The 19,317-nt window shown below is 45.2% G+C and overlaps 3 protein-coding genes across 8 annotated transcripts; 1 reads left to right on the top strand and 2 right to left on the bottom strand.

Moving 5' to 3' along the window:
* Positions 1-11: 11 nt before the first annotated feature.
* On the bottom strand, positions 12-3,373 carry morn2 (MORN repeat containing 2). 5 transcript variants are annotated; one of them, XM_053861895.1, is made up of 5 exons: positions 2,422-3,000; positions 1,572-1,622; positions 889-995; positions 691-827; positions 12-618 (listed from the first exon to the last, which is right to left on the bottom strand). In XM_053861895.1, the coding sequence occupies exons 1-5, from the start codon at positions 2,507-2,509 to the stop codon at positions 489-491; spliced, it is 513 nt and encodes a 170-aa protein (XP_053717870.1). In that variant the 5' UTR covers positions 2,510-3,000; the 3' UTR covers positions 12-488. The 5 variants fall into 5 exon arrangements, with proteins under 5 accessions (XP_053717870.1, XP_053717871.1, XP_053717872.1 ...); XM_053861896.1 differs by lacking the exon at positions 2,422-3,000 and adding an exon at positions 3,321-3,373 and having other exon boundaries at positions 12-827; positions 1,577-1,622; XM_053861897.1 differs by lacking the exon at positions 2,422-3,000 and adding an exon at positions 3,257-3,289 and having other exon boundaries at positions 12-827; positions 1,577-1,622.
* dhx57 (DEAH (Asp-Glu-Ala-Asp/His) box polypeptide 57) lies at positions 2,000-15,272 on the top strand. Of its 2 annotated transcripts, XM_053861884.1 has the most exons (25): positions 2,000-2,021; positions 3,111-3,144; positions 4,593-4,778; positions 6,118-6,396; positions 6,462-6,659; positions 6,846-7,705; positions 7,776-7,972; positions 8,623-8,744; positions 8,807-9,002; positions 9,066-9,190; positions 9,255-9,388; positions 9,614-9,668; positions 9,731-9,933; positions 10,558-10,674; positions 10,749-10,845; positions 11,319-11,492; positions 11,559-11,759; positions 11,981-12,257; positions 12,923-13,018; positions 13,317-13,400; positions 13,493-13,630; positions 13,714-13,788; positions 13,861-13,995; positions 14,060-14,260; positions 14,932-15,272. In XM_053861884.1, exons 3-25 carry the CDS (start codon positions 4,597-4,599, stop codon positions 15,073-15,075), a joined length of 4,290 nt encoding a protein of 1,429 aa, XP_053717859.1. In that variant the 5' UTR covers positions 2,000-2,021; positions 3,111-3,144; positions 4,593-4,596; the 3' UTR covers positions 15,076-15,272. The 2 variants fall into 2 exon arrangements, with proteins under 2 accessions (XP_053717859.1, XP_053717857.1); XM_053861882.1 differs by lacking the exon at positions 2,000-2,021 and having other exon boundaries at positions 2,031-3,144.
* Positions 15,117-19,233, bottom strand: LOC128756968 (lanosterol 14-alpha demethylase). The gene is made up of 10 exons (XM_053861888.1): positions 18,959-19,233; positions 18,785-18,883; positions 18,251-18,427; positions 18,053-18,179; positions 17,739-17,913; positions 17,554-17,673; positions 17,286-17,481; positions 16,993-17,088; positions 16,724-16,892; positions 15,117-16,088 (listed from the first exon to the last, which is right to left on the bottom strand). Exons 1-10 carry the CDS (start codon positions 19,112-19,114, stop codon positions 15,910-15,912), a joined length of 1,494 nt encoding a protein of 497 aa, XP_053717863.1. The 5' UTR covers positions 19,115-19,233; the 3' UTR covers positions 15,117-15,909.
* Between the last annotated feature and the right edge of the window lie 84 nt (positions 19,234-19,317).

The following is a 19,317-nucleotide window of genomic DNA, read 5'->3' as shown; positions in this document are numbered from 1 at the left end:
AGCCATCTTTCTTGTTTATGCTGAGGAAGGATCTCATATCATGGCGTCATGTAATTCATACGAAAACTAGTGGTCCAGTTTCCCCTACCATCAATAACTTTTAACACTGATATAACTCTATGATGTCATTCTCAGTAGTCACGCGTGTGGTTGCTGTTATTCAGGCGGTCACTGCCACAATCATTTATTTTTCTGGTTTGGAGCACTTCATTTCACTGCCATCGTCATGACATATTTCTGCCACGGATCACCAGCCTGTCTGGAGTTTCGCTATCACAGCCAACATAAATGTACATGTCTTTTATTCATTTTTAGTCATTTGGATTATCTAGGACATTCCTGATCCCTATGTGACTTAAAACAGAATAAGCATATATTATAAAACAGGACAGCCAACATACATGTCGTCACAAGGATACAAACACAGAGAGACTTTATTGAAGTCAGGTGATCTAAAAATGGGAAATCTAAGATCAGATCCAGAACCATTAGCTGCGGCTGCTCACAATAGGTTTGCATAAATTGTGTTGTAACTTTAGACCCAAAGCTCCATCCCCACTAAACTCTCCAGTCCAAACCAAACCGTGGGTGCTGGTGAACGCCCCCTCTCCATCCAACCTATAAGCAGACAGCATTTGAACAAGTCGGTGAAGATGTTGGAACACTGACATGTATGTGACTTGATCTGACTTGTTTTGGTTGAATGATCCAGTGTACTTGGAGCCATCAGGAAACGTGTAGGTTCCTCTCCCATGGTACATGTTGTCCTTGAACTCTCCTTGGTAGAGAGCTCCTGAAGGGTGCCGCAGGCTGCCTTTGCCGTTCATCTGCATGAGATTGTTGTGATGAGGACGAGGATGAGAACCAAATACTTCTATATCACCATACTTTGTCGTCGCGCCACTCTCCTGTGTAGACGATGCCACTTGCTGACGTGTGTCTGCCGCTGCCGCTCCTCTTCGTCTCTCCGGATGGCATCCGAATGCAGTCGCCCACTGTTAGGATGAATGTAAGTATCAGTCAACAGGCGTCCACGCTGCGTTTCAAAATAAGCTGGACGTTAAAGAAAACTGCATAATTTTTTTTTATAGATAACTTAATTATTTTGCTGTTTACACAATGTTTTGCCAATAAAGGATGTAGTTCATATTATTGTCTGTAAGAAAAGTGCATCTACCACATGTGCCAATATCCACATGCAAGGCTCTTTACCTATTTGCCTGTTTTCCTGTTTGGTAGCACCTTACTACGCTCACCTGTGCTCACAAGCTTTGGGTAGTGACCAAAAGAACATGGTCAAAGACAAAGGCAATGAGTTTTCTGTGCAGACTCCCAGAAGTGACTGAGAGAAGAAGCCTTGCTGCTCTTAGAGAAGCCAGGACCATGTCAAAGTATCTCCTCCCCACTGGCTCTGGAGAAGACCCAAGACATGCCAGGGAGACTTTTTTTTTTTCAGTTGACATGGGAGCACCTCAGTATACTCCCAGAAGAGCTGGAGGTTCCTGGGAGTCTGGGCCTCTTTCTTTGATTGTTAGTGGCAAGATTAGTCAAAACAACAAACGTCTCCATACCATACCGGTCCCCATTTGGAAAAATGTAGTTTATTTTCATTGGGTCTTTCCCTGCGAACATAAACAAAATTCTCAATTAGTTCTCAATCAAATAGCTTTCTCCGTTTTTCTCCGTTTTTATATTCATGTCGAATCGTTTCATGTTTCTAAAAAAAGGACTTATAGTTCGTCGAGTTCTCAAGAAACAACCTGAGGCGCTGCTGTCGCCGTGAAGCTGGCGTGTTGTTGTTGCCATGGCGACAGACCATTAAACGTCAATAGTTTTATCAATACGCGAAAATGAGCTGTACAGATGATTTGAACTTGTATTTGTCCTAATATCATAACTACAAATACTTTCAGTCATAGATATTTGTTTATATATTTATGTGATAGATCAATGAACCGGAAGTGAAATGTTGAACTCTGTCGGCTCATCCAATGAGAGAGGGTCTCGGTCAGCAGCCTCTGGTAGGTGCACACTTGTCATCCAACTTTTTTCAAACAACGTCTGTAACGGATATCTGTGCTTCATTTAGCCTCGTGGGTTGAAAAAGTATAACCCAGTTACCCCCTGCACTGAGTTTGGTGCGAAGCAACAAGTTGGGTCTTATGTGGGTTGATAGCAGCTGCTAGCTTTAGCCGGCTGTTTGCTTTAGGAAGACCTGCTTGAAAATCTCATTGTGATTTCATGTCCCCGTGTTGAATTTCGTTAAAGTTTGAAGCCGCAAGTGTGTTAACAGTTGTTGAGCGGCCACGTTGAGCTGGTTGTGTTTGTAGTCGGTTGCTTAATTGTAGCCACAAGCACTGTGAGCATGTGTCATCCATTCTTACTGTGTCTGAGTCTGATACAGCATGAGCGTGTACGTACGTGTCATCCAATGTGACTTCGTATGTCGGCTTTCCTTAGTGTGCTTCTTTAACTCACTCCAGCAATGTGACACATGAAGAGACGTCATTCATATGTGTGTTGTCGTTTGTGTATGTGGGTTATTTACACACTTGCTTTGCACTGTCACTGTTTCTTTTGTGTGTGTGTGTGTGTGTGTGTGTGTGTGTGTGTGTGTGTGTGTGTGTGTGTGTGTGTGTGTGTGTGTGTGTGTGTGTGTGTGTGTGTGTGTGTGTGTGTGTGTGTGTGTGTGTGTGTGTGTGTGTGTGCGCGCCAACCAGAAATGTGTGTTTGTGTACAAGTCACATCTGGTTGTGTATTGTGCATGCGTGCAAACCAAACTCTCCCAGTCGCGTGCTTGTTTCTAAGTGGTCTAAATGTGCACACGCGTGCTTGCTCTCTTGCTGTGCATTTGCCTGCTATTTTGGTTGCGAGTATGTCTTTGGGCAATAGTTTCTAGCCGTGTGAAATTGTGTATGTGTTGTCACAAAGCATATCCTGTAAATATATGTGCATTACGCAACATAATTGTGTGTGTGAGTGCAAGCTTGCATGTGTGTCAGCCACTATGTGTGTGTGTTTTCCAGTGTGCCTCTGCTGCTGCAGGATTGCTGGACACTTGCTTTTGGATAGTCTTTAATAGCATCCTCATTTGTGTCTCCTGTGTACAGATCTGCTGCTGTCATGAAGCCACTCTGACTACAGGTGAGTTTTCTTCCACGCACCCTCTCTGGACTGACTTGCATTACTGTTTCACAAACTAACAATATCTTGTATCAAATAGTGTTGAAAATGCATAATAAATCATTTTTATTACTTGTCAAAAGTAGTCTACAGTAGAAACGTTCAGGAAATCAGATGAACTGAATGTGATGACCTACCTGCTTCTCCTGAGGGTCATTTATTTCACACGTTGTTCATGCTTTGTGACGCCTCACATTCGCTCCATTAATATGGTGATCACATATGAAGCACCTTTGATGTCATGTTACCTCACTGTTGTGCCTTTTATGTACAAACACAAACCCCGGTGTTATTTGAGTTTAGTTTAGTTTTTATTCTTTATGTGTTAGGAACCTCACAGATAACCATGTGTTGTACATTTGATGTGGGTGTGTGTCAGACCGTAGCAACACACTCATCTGACGGTACACGATATTCAGCTCACAATACGATACGTATCACGATATTCAGCCATCAACTTGATTTGATGCAGCGTGACACATAATTACATAAATCAGAATTTTCTGAAGGATTTAAAGAGACACTGATGACGTAGGGAACTTGTGTGACCAGATTCCAGCGCTGTCTGGCACAGTTTTAGAGTCGTGCAGTTACCTCTTGACTCCCCAAGTCTGAGGAGTTACCTACTCCAGTTGGTGATGTTTGAGATGCCTTCTGAAGTCCAGCGTATTGCCACTGTGCTTGACAATTGTATGACTGAGCTTGCAAAGCTTGAAAACTGCCACAGTTTTGTTAATTTTGCCTTACGTCAAAATTGATCAAATGACTGAGTGCTCGGTTTGTGTAATCTTTTTTACCTTGTTGTTTTTTAAGATACAGTATAAAGGTTTGGTTTCTTGGCAAGGTGTGATCACTTTGTGATCTTATTTGGGATTTTGTGTTTGTTCCTTGCCAGTGGATTCCTGTTGTTGGTTTTATGTTTTCTGGTCCACATGTGACATCCAGAAGTAAACAAGGGAAATGAATGAATAATGAGATGAGACTCTGTGCTTATTTTCTGATCTGCATCAACTTCACATTTTTTTGAAAGTTTATTGATATTTTTTGCCATCAATGATCTCTGCTGTCTGTTGCACTACAATCATCATTGGTCACAATATTGACATACACTGGAGGCATTTTATTTATTCTGTAGTGCCTTGCTGGACCTGCTGGAGGGACTCTGGTTATGTCCGGAGTCTTATGCTGCCTTGCCACGACAGAACTGCATCTAAATTCACTTTTTTCCCTCTGGGTCTTGTCCAGTGCACAGCAGCTTTTAAATCTGGGATTTCTCAACACTGTGCAGTCAGAGGGTTTAAACGCTGTGTTGCACCAGGCTTCATTTTGCGTTTCACTTTGCATTTTCATTTTACGCTGATATTTCACATGCATTCTTGATAATCAATATGTTTCCTTCATATCTGTAGAGAAATGAGTGCAAGGAGAAGAGGCGGGAAGCCCAACAGAGGAGGAGGGAGATTTAACAAACCTCGCGGTGGAGGGGGAGGAGGTGGCGGCGGCGGAGGAGGAGGAAGAAAGACAGCAGGTGCTTGTCACTGGGATGATGACGATGACGACTTCAGTCTCGACCTTGGTCCTCGGCGTCCCAGCAAGTAAAGACACTCACCTTCAATACATTTATTCACCAGAATTGGTTACATTATGTCTTGTTTTATTGCTCAAGCTCCAGTGTGTAAAGACTTGCATTCCCTGCACATTAGGCCTTTTTTTCTTTTTCTTTTTCTTTATGGGAATTACTCTTTTTTTATATTTTGGAATCTTGTTTTTTTTAACTTATCAATTTAACTTATCAAAAACAGTTTTTTTTAAAGAGTATCACATTTATAGTTGTTCAAAATCAAAATCTGAGTTTCCTGTTCTCAAACTTTATTCCCACCCTCAATTCCTGGTATTCTTATTGGCTTAAAATCTTGCATTTGTACATGCATGAACTAGGGTAAATGCTTCAGAGTCGCACTGCATTTTGAAATATGTTGAAATGCGGCCAGTAAGAGACATGAAGCAGTTCCGCCTTTTGTGTTTGCTGCTGTCACATGACAAACTTGGTGCTCCTAATGGTGGTCGACGCGAAGGCAGACATGTTTGTGAATCCCAGGATGGTAGGGAAGGTACTGCATTTCTCTCTTCCGATTGGGTCGAATGGCTCTCTTCCCCCAAGCGTAAGCTTAACCAAAACCAAATTGAGATGTTTTGCTGAAGCGTTGACTACTTATCTTAAAAGATTTGACTCTGCTTAGCTACATACCTTGGTTGTTGAGCTCTGGGTGAGATGACGGCTCAGCTATTTGCCTTAGATGTTTTGCCTGCTCTGAAAGAGAGATGACATTTTCGTGGCCAGTTGAAATGACCTTCCTCACCTTTTGATTCTAGCCAAGAAAGGGTGCCGCAGTTCGTGGCACTGCACGTTTGCACCATGATCAAAGTTTAACAGATGAACTCGAACATACGAACACCGCCGTTGACTTATAAGCCCTTGATGCATTTCCATACTATGACATCACCTTTTAGGGCCCCATTGCTATCTGGGTGGGTTTGCATGGATGACATCTTGACTTTTTGCAACTTGAAGGCTACCGTATCTGTTAAAGTGTTTTCAACAGCGTGGTGCATGAGAGTTGATTGCTATGGTTACAACACTTGATGAATGAAGAAATTTGGACATTAGAATTATAAACAACAAAAAAACTGAAGCTAAAAAAAACAAAAAAAAAAAACAGAACCACTAAAAAGAACATAAACTCAGTAGCATGAAAAGTCATGAAAAATCAAACATGGATTATTGCTTCCTTTTGTACTGAAAAAAAGGAATTTATAAGAATTGTATCAAATATATGTCATGCACAATAACGCTCTTACTTGTCCACTGGACCATCACAGTCCAGCTGTTCTGACTCCAACAGACTCTGACTGACCTCCTGGCTTTGTCTGCAGGCCTGCTAGAGGTCGGGGTGGAGGAGGAGGTGGAGGGCGAGCAGGGTTCAGGGGTGTCACTCATGGAAGAGGAGGAAGAGATGGAGAGTCTGGTCGGGGCAGTGGCAGGAATCTGCCCAGGGCTCTGGCCAGAACCTCAACGTACCCACAACCCAAGGAAGGCTCCAGAGTGGAGACAAGCTCAATGCCACTGCAGAGGATTTTCATGACCAATGAGAACCAGGAACAGCTTAAAGAACTGCTGTGGCACCTGCAGAACCAGGACTTGGAGGAGCCGGAGTGAGTCACACCTCTTTTACGCATCCTTCACTCCTGTGACCCAACGACCCGTTTTTCGATTTCAGTGAATATGGTTCTGACTGCTCTGGGAACGTGCAGGAGGAGGAGTATGATGAGCTGGACCTCCGTGAGGAAGGTCAGTTCTGGTCCACCCATGACGAGCCCGTGGAGAGAGCTGAAACTCCAGATTACGACCCAGACTGTGAAGAGCGACCACCACCTGAACCTGTCGTCTCGTTGTTCGCTATCGGCAAACTGTGCAGGTGAGCAAACGCTTCCTGAGCTTCATAGAAGTAGTTGGCTGACACCAAGAGTAGTGAAGGACTTCAGTCGTTGACTTGCTTCAAAGCAAATGAAAACCTTCCAAGGACGTGCAGCTACACCTACACCTGTGCCTTCAGAGTGACGTTATGTGTTGAGTGATTTAGGCTTTGAATGTTCTGTTTCAGGTTTGGTTTCCACAGAGAGCGCAGCAAGCTGGCGCTGGAGACGAGCGGAGGGGAATTTGGGACGACACTGGAACATCTGCTGCGACAGGTTTACACCGAGCGGTTCGGCAAGGAGGCGGTGTCGCCCGTTGGGTCTGACCCTCGGTCCACGGACGAGGGTTTAGCTCAGCGGCAGGAGGAGGCTCTGGCGCTGGACGCCATATATGGTGACCGTTTTCATGAGCGCATCGCCAACACGGTGTGGACTGTGACGCTTGACCTCATGTTCTTTTCTGACGCGGCTATGAAAAATGAACTTGGGAGCAAAACTGAGAGCCGTGCTGACAAGGCTGGTGCAGTGTGCCGCTTCTTTCTCAAAGGTCAAGGGTGCAGGTTTGGGAACAGGTGCAAGTTCAGACACCAGCTTCCTGCCAAAGAACAGTCTGGCTGTGGAGGGTCGGATCTGACCGGTCCTGGACGCCCGGGTGTGAGCAGCTTCTCTCCACTGGAGTATGAGATTGAGATCCGGTTCCCAAAAGGGAACTGTTACCCCTTCCAGGCACCGCTCGTGGCCTTCAGCACCAACGATGACTCCATCAGTGGGGCGGCGAGACTCCACATCACAGAGGCGTTGTTTGAGCTGGCAATGTCGGCAGCAGAGCGCGCCGAGCCTGTCGTGTACTCCCTGATCAGCCTGTGTGAGGACGAGGGGACCATGAGGGACTTGTTGTCCCAAAGTCATCACAAGTACAGCTCTCCACTGCCCGTCATTGCCCCCCCTGCAGCACCTCTCTCCTCTTTTAGCGTGGTGAAGAACAAGAGGGTGTGGGAGGAAGGCAGGAGCAGCAGGAGAACATCCCCTCCTCAACCTCCTGCAGATGGTAAGTCTCAAAAATCCCAGTCTACAAACTGATCAAACACTTAATATGCCGTATACCATTGATTCCACAGCAAATAAGATGAGTGAACTAGATGGGGGGGAAGAGGGAAATGAGGAGGAGGAGGAGGAAGAAGATGATAACGCCATTGTGGTGGAGAACGAGAGCTATGTCAATCTGAGGAAGAAGATGGCAAACAAACACAGCGTGAAGATGGATAATATTCTGCAAGAAAATGGCAAACTGTGTCGGGAGTTTCGGAGGAAGCAGGTAGGTACTTGTGGGGTGGGAAATGTAATGTAATGTAAAGTTCTAAATAGAAAATTTATAGTTTGTGGCTATAGCATTATAATACAAGGAGAAATTAAGAAAAGGTGTATTTACATCATGTCATTACAGGTATATGCCAAGAATATGTTGGTCCATTATAAATTGTTTTATTTTCATATAAAGGTTCTCAGAATAAATCATAAAAGCACTTTTCATTTAATATAATTTACATTTGAAGGACAAGAAATATTGTTTAATTCGATCTTTTTGTGGAAATATTTAATCTCTAATGTTGCTGCTGTCGACTTGCCCCACTGTGGTACTAATAAAGGCTACAATGTAATCTCACTTGACATTTCAGTATAACCAGCTGTGGGGAAGGAAGGAACCAGACAAAAGTTTTTATCCGTATAAATGCCATTAAAGGGCCATGTGTGGCCCTCGGGCTGTGCTTTGCAACCCCCTGATGAGAAAAGAAGCATAGCGTTATTGATTCACAAAAAACGTTTCAGTAGGTCAACCGTGTCAAGCATGAGGTCACCAGCCAATATTTAAGAATAACGTAACCAATTTGCAGCATGAGGTTTCTGGCTCATTAGCGCTCCCTAGCTTGCAGTTTGGACTAAGCTAGCATTGATGTTGACTCCCAGACCTCCAGGAGCTTCAGGTCTATGCTGGAACAGAGGACCAAACTTCCAGCCTGGAGTGAACGGGACAACATCCTGGACCTGCTGCAGTCCTCCCAAGTCCTGGTGGTCAGCGGGATGACCGGGTAGGCGTCCTCTTCTGCACTATTGTTTTAACATGGTCTCTGTAACATCCTGTCTACCTCAGGTGTGGAAAGACCACCCAGATCCCCCAGTTCATCCTGGACGCATCCCTGAGCGGGCCAGCCTGCGACGTGGCGAATATCATTTGCACGCAGCCGCGTCGCATCTCCGCCATCTCTGTGGCCCAGCGTGTAGCTCAGGAAAGGGCAGAGAGTCTGGGCAAGTCAGTGGGATACCAGATCCGCCTAGAGAGTGTCCAGGTGTGACCACAACATTAGACTCTGATCAGATTCTAACAGAACTAACACTGTTGTCTGGGCCAGTCGGTGGCCACCAGGCTGTTGTATTGCACCACTGGCGTTCTGCTGAGGAGGCTGGAGGGGGAGTCGGACCTGCCTGGTGTCACACACATCATCGTGGATGAGGTTCACGAACGCACAGAGGAGAGGTGAGCAGCTCCACATTTGTTTTCTGTTCGACCTCCTGTCTAACGCCGACTATCTTCTGCTTAGCGACTTCCTGCTGTTGGTTTTGAAAGACCTGATCGTTCAGAGACCCGACCTGAAGGTGGTTCTGATGAGCGCCACACTCAACGCTGACCTCTTCTGTCAGTACTTCGACAACTGTGTCAGCGTCCACATCCCAGGTCTGGTTTTAATCGGCGTCATTCGGTCATGAAGCTCCTGCATTTAGTAAAACTCCGGCACAAGCCGAGAAGTGATCTGTTGCTTTCTGGCTCTGAGGTCTAGAATAATGTAGATACAGAATGACCTGATCTATTTGAGATGACCTTGGTTTGAACATTGCAATAGAGTGTTGGCTTAAGGCTTGGCTCTGACATTGAAGCCCTCTGTCTCTGTCTCTTCTCCAGGGCGAACGTTTCCTGTCGATCAGTTTTTCCTGGAGGACGCTATCTCCAGAACTGGGTAAGAGCTCACACGTCTTCTCCAGACTGCACATGTGCCCATGTACCATTTCCTTGCCTCAGCTACGTGATGGAAGACGGAAGTCCGTACATGCGCTCAGAGAAGCGCGGCACCTCTGGTGGACGAGTGGTGCAGTCCAGGGATGCGGTGGACGACCTGGGGGATGACGTGTGGAACTTCATGTCTCTGTGTAAGAAGGACTTTGTCAAGGACTCCATTCCAGACCAGCAGTTGGGTCTGCACGAGCTCCAGCTGCGATACCAAGGTGACAGCAACATGCCCAGAACCTTTTTTTTTTTTACAACTGCATGTGATCAGTCATGATGGTTTATTTGTAGCTAAAATATGACTATGGACATATTTGAATAAAGCCTTGCGGCTTCATTTGACATAGGCTAGTGCAAGTGGGTTTCGGTGGTGTTCTGTAGTCTAATTTGGATTTACGTAATATGTGTTTAAAATTCTTTTCTTATTTGATTTTCCAGCAACTTCAGGAACATCAAAGTCTATTCTTTTTAGTGGATTAAAAAAAATCTATACAATCTCTTGCATCTAATATGTCTTAATATTGTCAACTCAGAATCTAGATTTTTATCTATCTTTTCATGTTCCACTCACTCTGTCGATGGAAAGTCATATTGGGTTGTGACATCATCTCTCACTTCTAATCTCATGATTGAATTCATGGACTATTTTCTAAAAAAAAGAAAAAAAGATTTCAAATATCTATTGATAATTTATGTCTCGATGAAGAAGTTTCATGATTTTCGCTTTGACGTCTTCTGGCTCTTTAGTAATGTTCATATTAGTCTGTGGACAGAGCAGTGACTTGTGACTGTGTCTGTTGAGTTCATGACGGTGTCTCCTGATGTGTTTCTAAACCTTTCAGGCACAAAGAAGTCGGTGCTGAAGACAATGGCATCGTTGGACCTGGACAAGATCAACATGGACCTGATCGAGAGTCTGCTAGAGTGGATCGTGGAGGGGAAACACGACTACCCTTCAGGTCAGCTCCTCTCTTAACTGAGAACCTCACCATATCCTGCTGGGACGTCAACCCTGCTCTCTCTCTCTGCTCAGGTGCTGTTCTTGTTTTCTTGCCGGGCCTGGCTGAGATCAAGATGCTGTACGAGCAGCTGCAGTCCAACAGGATGTTCAACAACAGACACGCAAGCAGGTCTGCCACAATTCTGGATTCTGGATTTGAGATACCTCCAAGGCGATTCGTCTCAAAACAAACCTCATCATCATCGGAAAAAATAATAGAATGTCATCACTGTTAGTCTTCAGAACACAATTTTTCTGTGAAATTTCATCTAGTGGTTTAAATGTATTTATACTGGATACAATTATACAGCCTTCATTTTGGTTTAGTTTATTATAGATTAGATGTTGATATATTGTTATATACATATCAATTGATCAGTTATATTCTTTTTTAATAACAATTTGAATACATTTTAACCACAGTTACCTATATTTTTAATATGCTCATAGGAGTAAAATAAAAAAACACCACCACTGATGACAATGGTTATTATTTTCCTTCATTTTATTGTCACTTTTCGAATTTCGACAACACTGAATTCATCTTTTTAATTAGCATTTTCTTGTTTGTATTTTATTTATTTATTTTTTAATTTGAACCAGATGCGTGGTCTACCCGCTCCACTCGTCTCTGTCCAATGAGGAGCAGCAGGCCGTCTTCAATCGACCGCCAGAAGGCGTCATTAAGATCATCATCTCCACCAACATTGCAGAGACTTCTGTGACCATCGACGACGTGGTTTACGTCATCGACTCGGGCAAGATGAAAGAGAAAAGGTTGGCGATACTTCCAGATCAGTACGTCCTGTCTGTGGCCCTGATACAGTCTGGATTAATTCCCAGGTACGATGCCTCCAAGAGCATGGAGAGTCTGGAGGACATGTGGGTGTCGCGGGCCAATGCGCTACAGAGAAAGGGCCGTGCTGGACGCGTGGCGTCGGGCGTCTGCTTCCACCTCTTCACCAGCCACGCCTTCAAGCACCAGCTGGTGGAGCAGCAGCTACCTGAAATCCAGAGAGTCCCACTGGAGCAGCTTTGCCTCCGGTACCCATCCAGATCTGTCACCCTCGGAACCTCCTGGTTCCTCTTTTTTTATCACCAAAAACATTTGTTTACCCCAAATGTATCTCCTCTATTCATTGATTTTAATGTGTTCATTATGATTTGAATCAACAAAACAATGGTGGTGTTTTATAAGATCCTTCACAGATCTTCCATCTTCAGAGTCTGCTCCTCACTTCTTGTTCTCCTATGTGTCCCTGCAGCATCAAGGTCCTGGACGTGTTTTCTGAGCAGCTGCTCGAGTCGGTCTTCTGCCGTCTCATCGAGCCTCCAGCCACAGGAAGTCTAGAGGCGGCGAAGCGGAGGCTGCAAGACCTGGGTGCTTTGACGGCTGAGGAGAAGTTGACGCCGCTGGGCTACCACCTCGCCTGTCTGCCTGTCGACGTACGCATCGGAAAGCTCATGCTCTTTGGCGCCATCTTCCGCTGCCTGGACCCTGCACTCACCATCGCCGCCAGTCTTGCCTTCAAGTCGCCATTTGTGAGTGAATACTGTTCAATACATGTCAAACACTTGCATTTTAAACTCAGGCTTTATTTGAAATGCTCCTGATCAAACACTTCAATTTATAAATACAGTACATCATTTTGAAATACTGTAATGCCATGACATTATACTGCATTTGGGGGGTAGTTTTCAGTTAACATAGTTAAGTAACAACATATTTGCATTCATTAAATGACCTCAATTATTCCTTATAGAAATGTATGAGACTGATCCTCAATATTAATTATATTACTTGAGTTTATGTTATCTGTCTCTACGTGATACATTTAAAATGTTTAGATCGAAACACTTCTTTTTCTTTTGAGTTAGCAATGTCTCCTCCTCCCATTAGTCCTCCTGCAATTATATTACTTTAAATGATTTATTTTATTCTTTATAGTTGTCTCTATGGAGTGATCTATTTTCATTCTTATTAATTTGGTTATAAAGCTTTGAAAATATTAAAATTAAATGTGCTTCTTTATTTCACATGACAATTTTGTCTGGTTCTCATAAATATGTGGTTAGAGCTAAATATAAAATACTTTACTGTACTATTGTCATTCTCTCTCATTTCATCCGCTGGAAGAATAGACTACTTTTTCCATTTTAGCGTTGTGTCTCCATCATGCTCTTTTTATGACCAAATCATTTGTCAGGTGTCTCCGTGGGACAAACGTGAGGAGGCGAACGAAAAGAAACTGGCTTTTGCAGTGGCCAGTAGCGACCACCTGGCTCTGCTCCAGGCCTACAAGGTCCCCAACCATCGTCCACCTTTCTCCTTCCATTCTTCTCTGTTTTATAAGCTTCAGTAATTCGGATTTTTTTATGTCTTGGTTCTACTATTTCATTTATTTATTTATTCCTTAGGTTTCATTTATGTGTGTCTTTATAAATACATATAAGTTAACACTATCAGCACAATTGTAATGCTTGCTCTGATTTTTATTATTTATTAATATAAATTAATTATACATTTCATTTCAGCATCATAGTAATATAAGTAGTAAGCATGTATTTATTATCACTATGGTTGTTGTGTTGATGTTTCAGGGATGGTGCTGCGCTGCCAAGAGCGGCCACCAGGCTGGATATCTGTACTGCAGGGAGAACTTCCTGTCCTGGAGAGGACTGCAGGTCTGAGTTGCTGTATCTCGGATTCTGATAATAATAATAATAATAATAATAATAATAATAATAATGATGGTGGGGGTGGATGTTGTCACCAGGAGATCTCCAGTCTGAAGAGGCAGTTCACTGAGTTGCTGTCGGACATCGGCTTCATCAAAGAAGGTCTGCGAGCTCGACTCATCGAGAGGATGAGCTCCAGTGGATCAGACGGAGTTCTGGAGGCAACTGGACCTCAGGTGACACTCACACACTGGTGCGCACACACTCCCACACACACACGGACAAACAGAAGATCACTCGACTCTCGTGTCCTTGGCAGTCGAACCTCAACTCTGAAAACGTTCGTCTCATGTCGGCGATGCTCTGCGCTGCCCTCTACCCCAATGTGGTGCAGGTATTTATCTCCCCCAGGTGTCGCAGATGCAATTGTGTCGACTTCCCTGACATCACTTCCTGTCTTGTTTAGGTGCGCTCACCTCAGGGAAACTACAAGCTGACTAGTAAAGGAGCTGTGAAGATGCAGCCCAAAGCAAACGAGCTCAGATTCCTCACCAAGCACGATGGCTGTGTCCACGTCCATCCGTCCTCCGTCAACTACACGGTGAGACACTGGCCCTGATGTCCCCCGTGATGCTGAGGCTTGATGCCGATCCTCCTCCGTGCAGGTGCGCCACTATGACAGCCCGTACCTTGTCTACCATGAGAAAGTTAAGACCAGCCGGGTCTTCATCCGCGACTGCAGCATGGTGTCGGTCTACGCTCTGGTCCTGTTTGGTGGCGGACAGGTCAATGTGGAGCTGCACAAGGGAGACTTCCTGCTCTCCCTGGACGACGGCTGGATCCGCTTTGCCGCTGCCTCTCATCAGGTGACGCACCATGTGACCTCGCTGGTGTTTTGTAAGACTGGACCTTCATTTCTGATTATCACTGTCTCCAACTCTTCGTCAGACGCTCTCTCTCTGACCTCCTTTTGACCAGTGTTTATTTCTATGACTATGACAAGATGGCACCAATGTTCTAAAAACACAGGCTAGAACTGTGTTAATGTGCGCTGTTGTTGGCAAATCAAAATCAGGCTACAATATTCTTTGCAAGAAATAAAGAAAAACTTTTTGTTTACTAAACAAGAAGAAACACATCAGACTTGCTACAAATCGTTTGTAGAACTAAAACAGTTCCTTCATTACGAAAGTAGCTACCCAGTCCAGAAGTCATGTTTATGCCAGCAGTTCTGTGGCCTCAAAAACATAAGTGGAATGAATAAACAAAAATGATTTAAAACAAATAAAAAATGTTGAAACTAAAGCCCGGCTAAAATACCTCAAGTTCTAGTTCAACTTAAGCCTAAAATGTTGCGACCATTTCGTAGACAAAAACATGACAAACAAAAAATATGTCACTGACTAAGACATTCGAACTTTCCCACTAAACTGGGAGTAAATTGAAAAGTGGGCGACAAAATGGACACTACTTTTGACTCGTTGCGGCTGCCCGTTCTTCGGCTGACCCTCCCCCGTGCTCCCTCTACCTCCCTCAGGTAGCCGAGCTGGTGAAGGAACTGCGTTGGGAGTTGGACCAGCTGCTGGAGGACAAGATCAGGAACCCACTCATGGATCTGAGCAGCTGCCCACGAGGGTCTCGCATCATTGACATGATTGTGCGCCTTGTGTCCACACAGTGATCGACACACTGGCTCACCCACACACACACATTTGTTATTTATTTCTGAAGCTTGAGTGACTGACAAAGTCTGCATGAGGACTAAGCGTCCTGGTGTCACTGAATGTACCTGAATATTCCCAATGATGTCACTTCCTGAAGGGCTCCGACGCTGCATGAATAATAAAGAGCTGAAGACAAAGGTTTCTTCTTTCTACTATGTTGAGTTGTCTGTGTCTCGATGTGAATTCACGTTTGGATACACAAACACGGGAATGAACTCAACTGCAGTGGCTCTGTGTTCATCTAGCATTACTGTCGTCACAAAAGTGTGTATTTGCACATGATACACACCAAGCATTCGTGAAGGGTCACTAATCTACCGGCCTTTTGCTCTCACCTATTTCCACCAAGCGTCACATGGGAAATCCGGGAGACGTTAAGAGTGATTAGGGTGAGCAGATCTGAGTGTGTTAAAAAGACAACACCTCTGTGTATGTGCAGTCATGTGTGTCTGAAAAAGAAGTCTGAACATTTATTAGTAAGTTTGTTCTTATTTTCTGGCATTTGACTGATTGCTTTTTCGCATTTCAATTTTTTTAATGTGAAAAATAGGCCAAGAATTCATCACTAATCTTGATGTTTTTCAACCAGTCTGACCACATCATGAAACAGAGTGAAGCAAAGACACAAAGGGGCTGTGTATAGGTCACACAGATCAGAGGTTCAGGGTTCAAATATATTTAAGGCTTTTCAGTGTCGTGTCATTTCCAGGACAAACTGGTTAAAGATCATCCTTTAAAAAAAAAAACATTCCGACGAGTGAGTGTCACAGTCAAGTCTCTCGTGGTTGTCTTCATGGTTTCCTCCTCTTGTATCTGATGATGGCGTTGTGTGGCGTGTGGATCATAGTTGTGTAGTTGATTGTGGGGAAATATCCATCCACCAGATCAAAGTCGTACAGGCGCAGTAACGTGGACCAGATGGTTTTTATCTGTACGTAGGCAAAGTTCTCCCCGATGCAGCGATGTCGCCCTGAAAGCCAAGGAAACACACCATGACACAAACACAAACATTACTAGATTAAACCTTTGGGTGCCAGAGTTATTCAGTATTCCACTTTGATATCAGCATTTCACAACTGTGATGAAGATGAAAGCATGCAGTTTTTGGTTTTTTTATCCGCTGGTAACATTACTGTTCCTCGTCTGTCAAGCAACAACGATAACAGCTGGGGATCATCATTGTTCACAGCAGTGGTGGTGAACACCAGGTTTCTCCCGCAGCTACTTTTTAACATTCCTAACAAGCGATGTTTGTCCACGCCGCCACCAACTCGGGACTCGCTGCTGTCACCAAGCAGCATCACTAGTGACTCTGTAACTTTGATATAGAAACACACCCGCCAATGTTGCTCCGGTTGAAGCTGCAGATGGCCGCCACCTGCTGGTGTGAAGTCGTAACTACATCAAGCTTCATTCATTCATTCATTCATTGTCTTACATTGATTTCCTCACTTCTTTTTTTGCTCCACTAGTTTCATGGACTCAGTGAAGACCAGCCTCTTTAAGTGTACTGACTGAGTCTTCCAGAGGATATATATTAATCCCACACTTCCCTTTGGGCACTAGTGTCCTCACACAGCCACAGAGTGATGAAGATGTTCCTACCGGCTCCAAACGGCACAAAGGCGAACTTCTTCCCGGAGGCCACATTCTCACTGAGGTAGCGTTCAGGGTCAAACTCCAGGTTCTTGTCCCAGGTGTCGTGCAGGCGGTGATTGACAGTTGGGGACACACAGACCTGGTGACCTACTGGTATGGTGTAGCCGGAGGCGGTCTGACACAGCGGGACGCAAACATGACTTGCAGTTAATACACAAACAACACTCATTTCCTCCATAAGCACGATTCACATTGAGGTTTGGCTCGTGCTTTACCTGCGTGGATCGAGCCATCCTCATCATGGTCATGATAGGGGGGCGGAGCCGCAGCGTCTCCTTCAGACATCGGTCCAGCAGGCTCAGATCTTTCAGCTGAAAAGGAAAACCGTTTTTTGTAAAACATAATTTTCATGTTGATCTTGAATATAATGAAAAAATAACGTTTGCAAAAGACAGTAGAATTTGTATATGAAGTTATCTATCGGCATGTCGCTGGTCTGTTAACTGACTCCTCTTCTGAAAGAGGCGGAGAGCGATCCAGCTCTGCTTCACCACGTAGAACCACTGACCTGATCAAAGTCCAGAGGCGGCAGGTGTTCTCCACACACCGCCCGCTGCTCAGCGTAGCAGCGGTCCTGCAGAGCCTTGTCTCGGGCCATGAAGAAGCCCATCCAGGCGCTGGTGGTGGACGACGTGTGCTGACCTGCAAGCAGCAGTCCAATCAACATCCCGGCGATTTCGTCGTCATCCAGCGGGCGCCCGTCCCTGCAAGACACACGGCTGAGTCAGCAATTCTCCTACTCCCTTTAACTTTCACGACACAAAGCTTGTTCTCACTTGTAGGTGACGTCGATGAGCGTCTGCAGCATGTCGTCCGTCTTCTCACTGGACTTCCTGCGCTTCTCTATCACCTGATAGAAGATGTTCTTCAGCTTTTTGTGAGCTTTGTCTCTCTTCCTGGCAACACAGAGGGGAAGCCTTGCTTTAGGACACTTCAGGACTCTTCTGAGTTACTGTCCTACCTGAAGCTGGGCAGAGGGACCCAGGGCGGCAGGAGCCAAGCCGCGTGGGAGAATCCTCCATCCAGGTCTGCGTACAGCTGAGCCACGCCCTCGTCCAACATGCTGCGGATCTCTTTGCCGTGGAGGCAGCTGCTGGCCGTCAGGATGATCAGCTCGGACATGGATTCAAACAGGTCTGACAGTAGAAGGAAGGAGACACAGCTTGGTGAACATGGACTGACAGTTTGCTGTGGTGACCAGACAACTCCCAGACATTATGATCCAAGCTGTTGGAGAATCATGGCTGAAACACCATAAATCTTGTGGAGACGCACCTCTCTCCCCACTATCCCCCCATCTCTGAAAATACTCGATGGTCTCAGCCTCGATGATCTTCACATGTTCCCTAAATTGCGCGATGTTCAGTCCGGTCTTGAGCATCTTCTTCTGCTCAAGAAAAATCTAGAAGAACAAGCCAAAGCAAGATGAGAACCCGAGTTTAGTTTCTCACTCGACAGCACCGATGGACTCACAGGATGAGCCACATCGTAAGCAACTCCTTTGCCAAAGACTGGAGTGGTGAGTTTGGAGTAGACGTCCTCTGCGTTGAGGTCCTCGTTCTTACTGTTGAAGAGCAGAGTGGCGGCGTCGCTGCCCAGCAGGTACGTGAAGGTTTTCCCCACCATGGTGAAGCTGAACACTGGACCGTACTGCAGCAGAGTCACAGCAGGATATATTTATTATGATATATATTTAGATTTATTTGGTTAGCCGTTATGATTTTATTCCATTGTATGACCTACTGAAAGAAGTTTGAAATATTTTTTTCCACTTGTTGCATGTTTTTCCTCACAGCTATAAAGGAGTTATACTTGAAGCATGAAATGAAATTTTAAAAAGTTCATTTTCTTTATAGAATTGTGGCTTTAATCATTTACAGGCTGCACCTCTTCACGACTTCATGCCGTATTCATGAGCTCACACACACCATGACACCGTATCCTCACACTCTTCTGGTTGCACTTATCGTTATTGTGTTTTAAAATAGTCATTTGCGACTCACGCACTTTGTCATACGCGTCTTCCAGAAACTCGATGGGGCTCCTGCCAAATGCAATCGCGTGGCCCAGGAACGGGAGGCGGGACGGGATGTGCGGCGGGTATTTCTGCGCAGGAGAGACGGTTAAGACGTATCAGATGGGAACCACCAACGCACCACGGCAGCGTCCCGCTGATCTCACCAGGTCTTTATCGGGAGGCGGCTGGAGCAGTAACTTGGTCATGTAGCCCAGGAAGAGCGTGACCGCGGAGGCCGCCAGCACCACCAAGCTGAGGTCCATCTTCCCGACGGTGTCCTCCAGGAACTGACTGCTCATGTGGTACAAGTGCATCGACATGTTCGCCGGGTGTCACGACGCCGCCACTGACTCGGACTGACGGACTGCTCAACTTTGGCCGGGACACCTCCGGTCATATTTCCCCTCCATCACTGCCTCGAATGCAGGTCCTGCCCCCGCCTGACTGACGGAGGATTCCTATTGGCTGGTGGTCATGTGTCTGTCAAGCAAGAACCACTCCGATTGGCTGATGCCGTCTGAAG

The sequence above is a fragment of the Synchiropus splendidus genome, chromosome 4 (genome assembly GCF_027744825.2).
Source record: "Synchiropus splendidus isolate RoL2022-P1 chromosome 4, RoL_Sspl_1.0, whole genome shotgun sequence".
In the NCBI taxonomy this organism is placed as follows: Eukaryota; Metazoa; Chordata; class Actinopteri; order Syngnathiformes; family Callionymidae; genus Synchiropus; species Synchiropus splendidus.
Note: the sequence above shows the minus strand (reverse complement) of the source record. Positions and strands in the feature narration are given on the sequence as shown.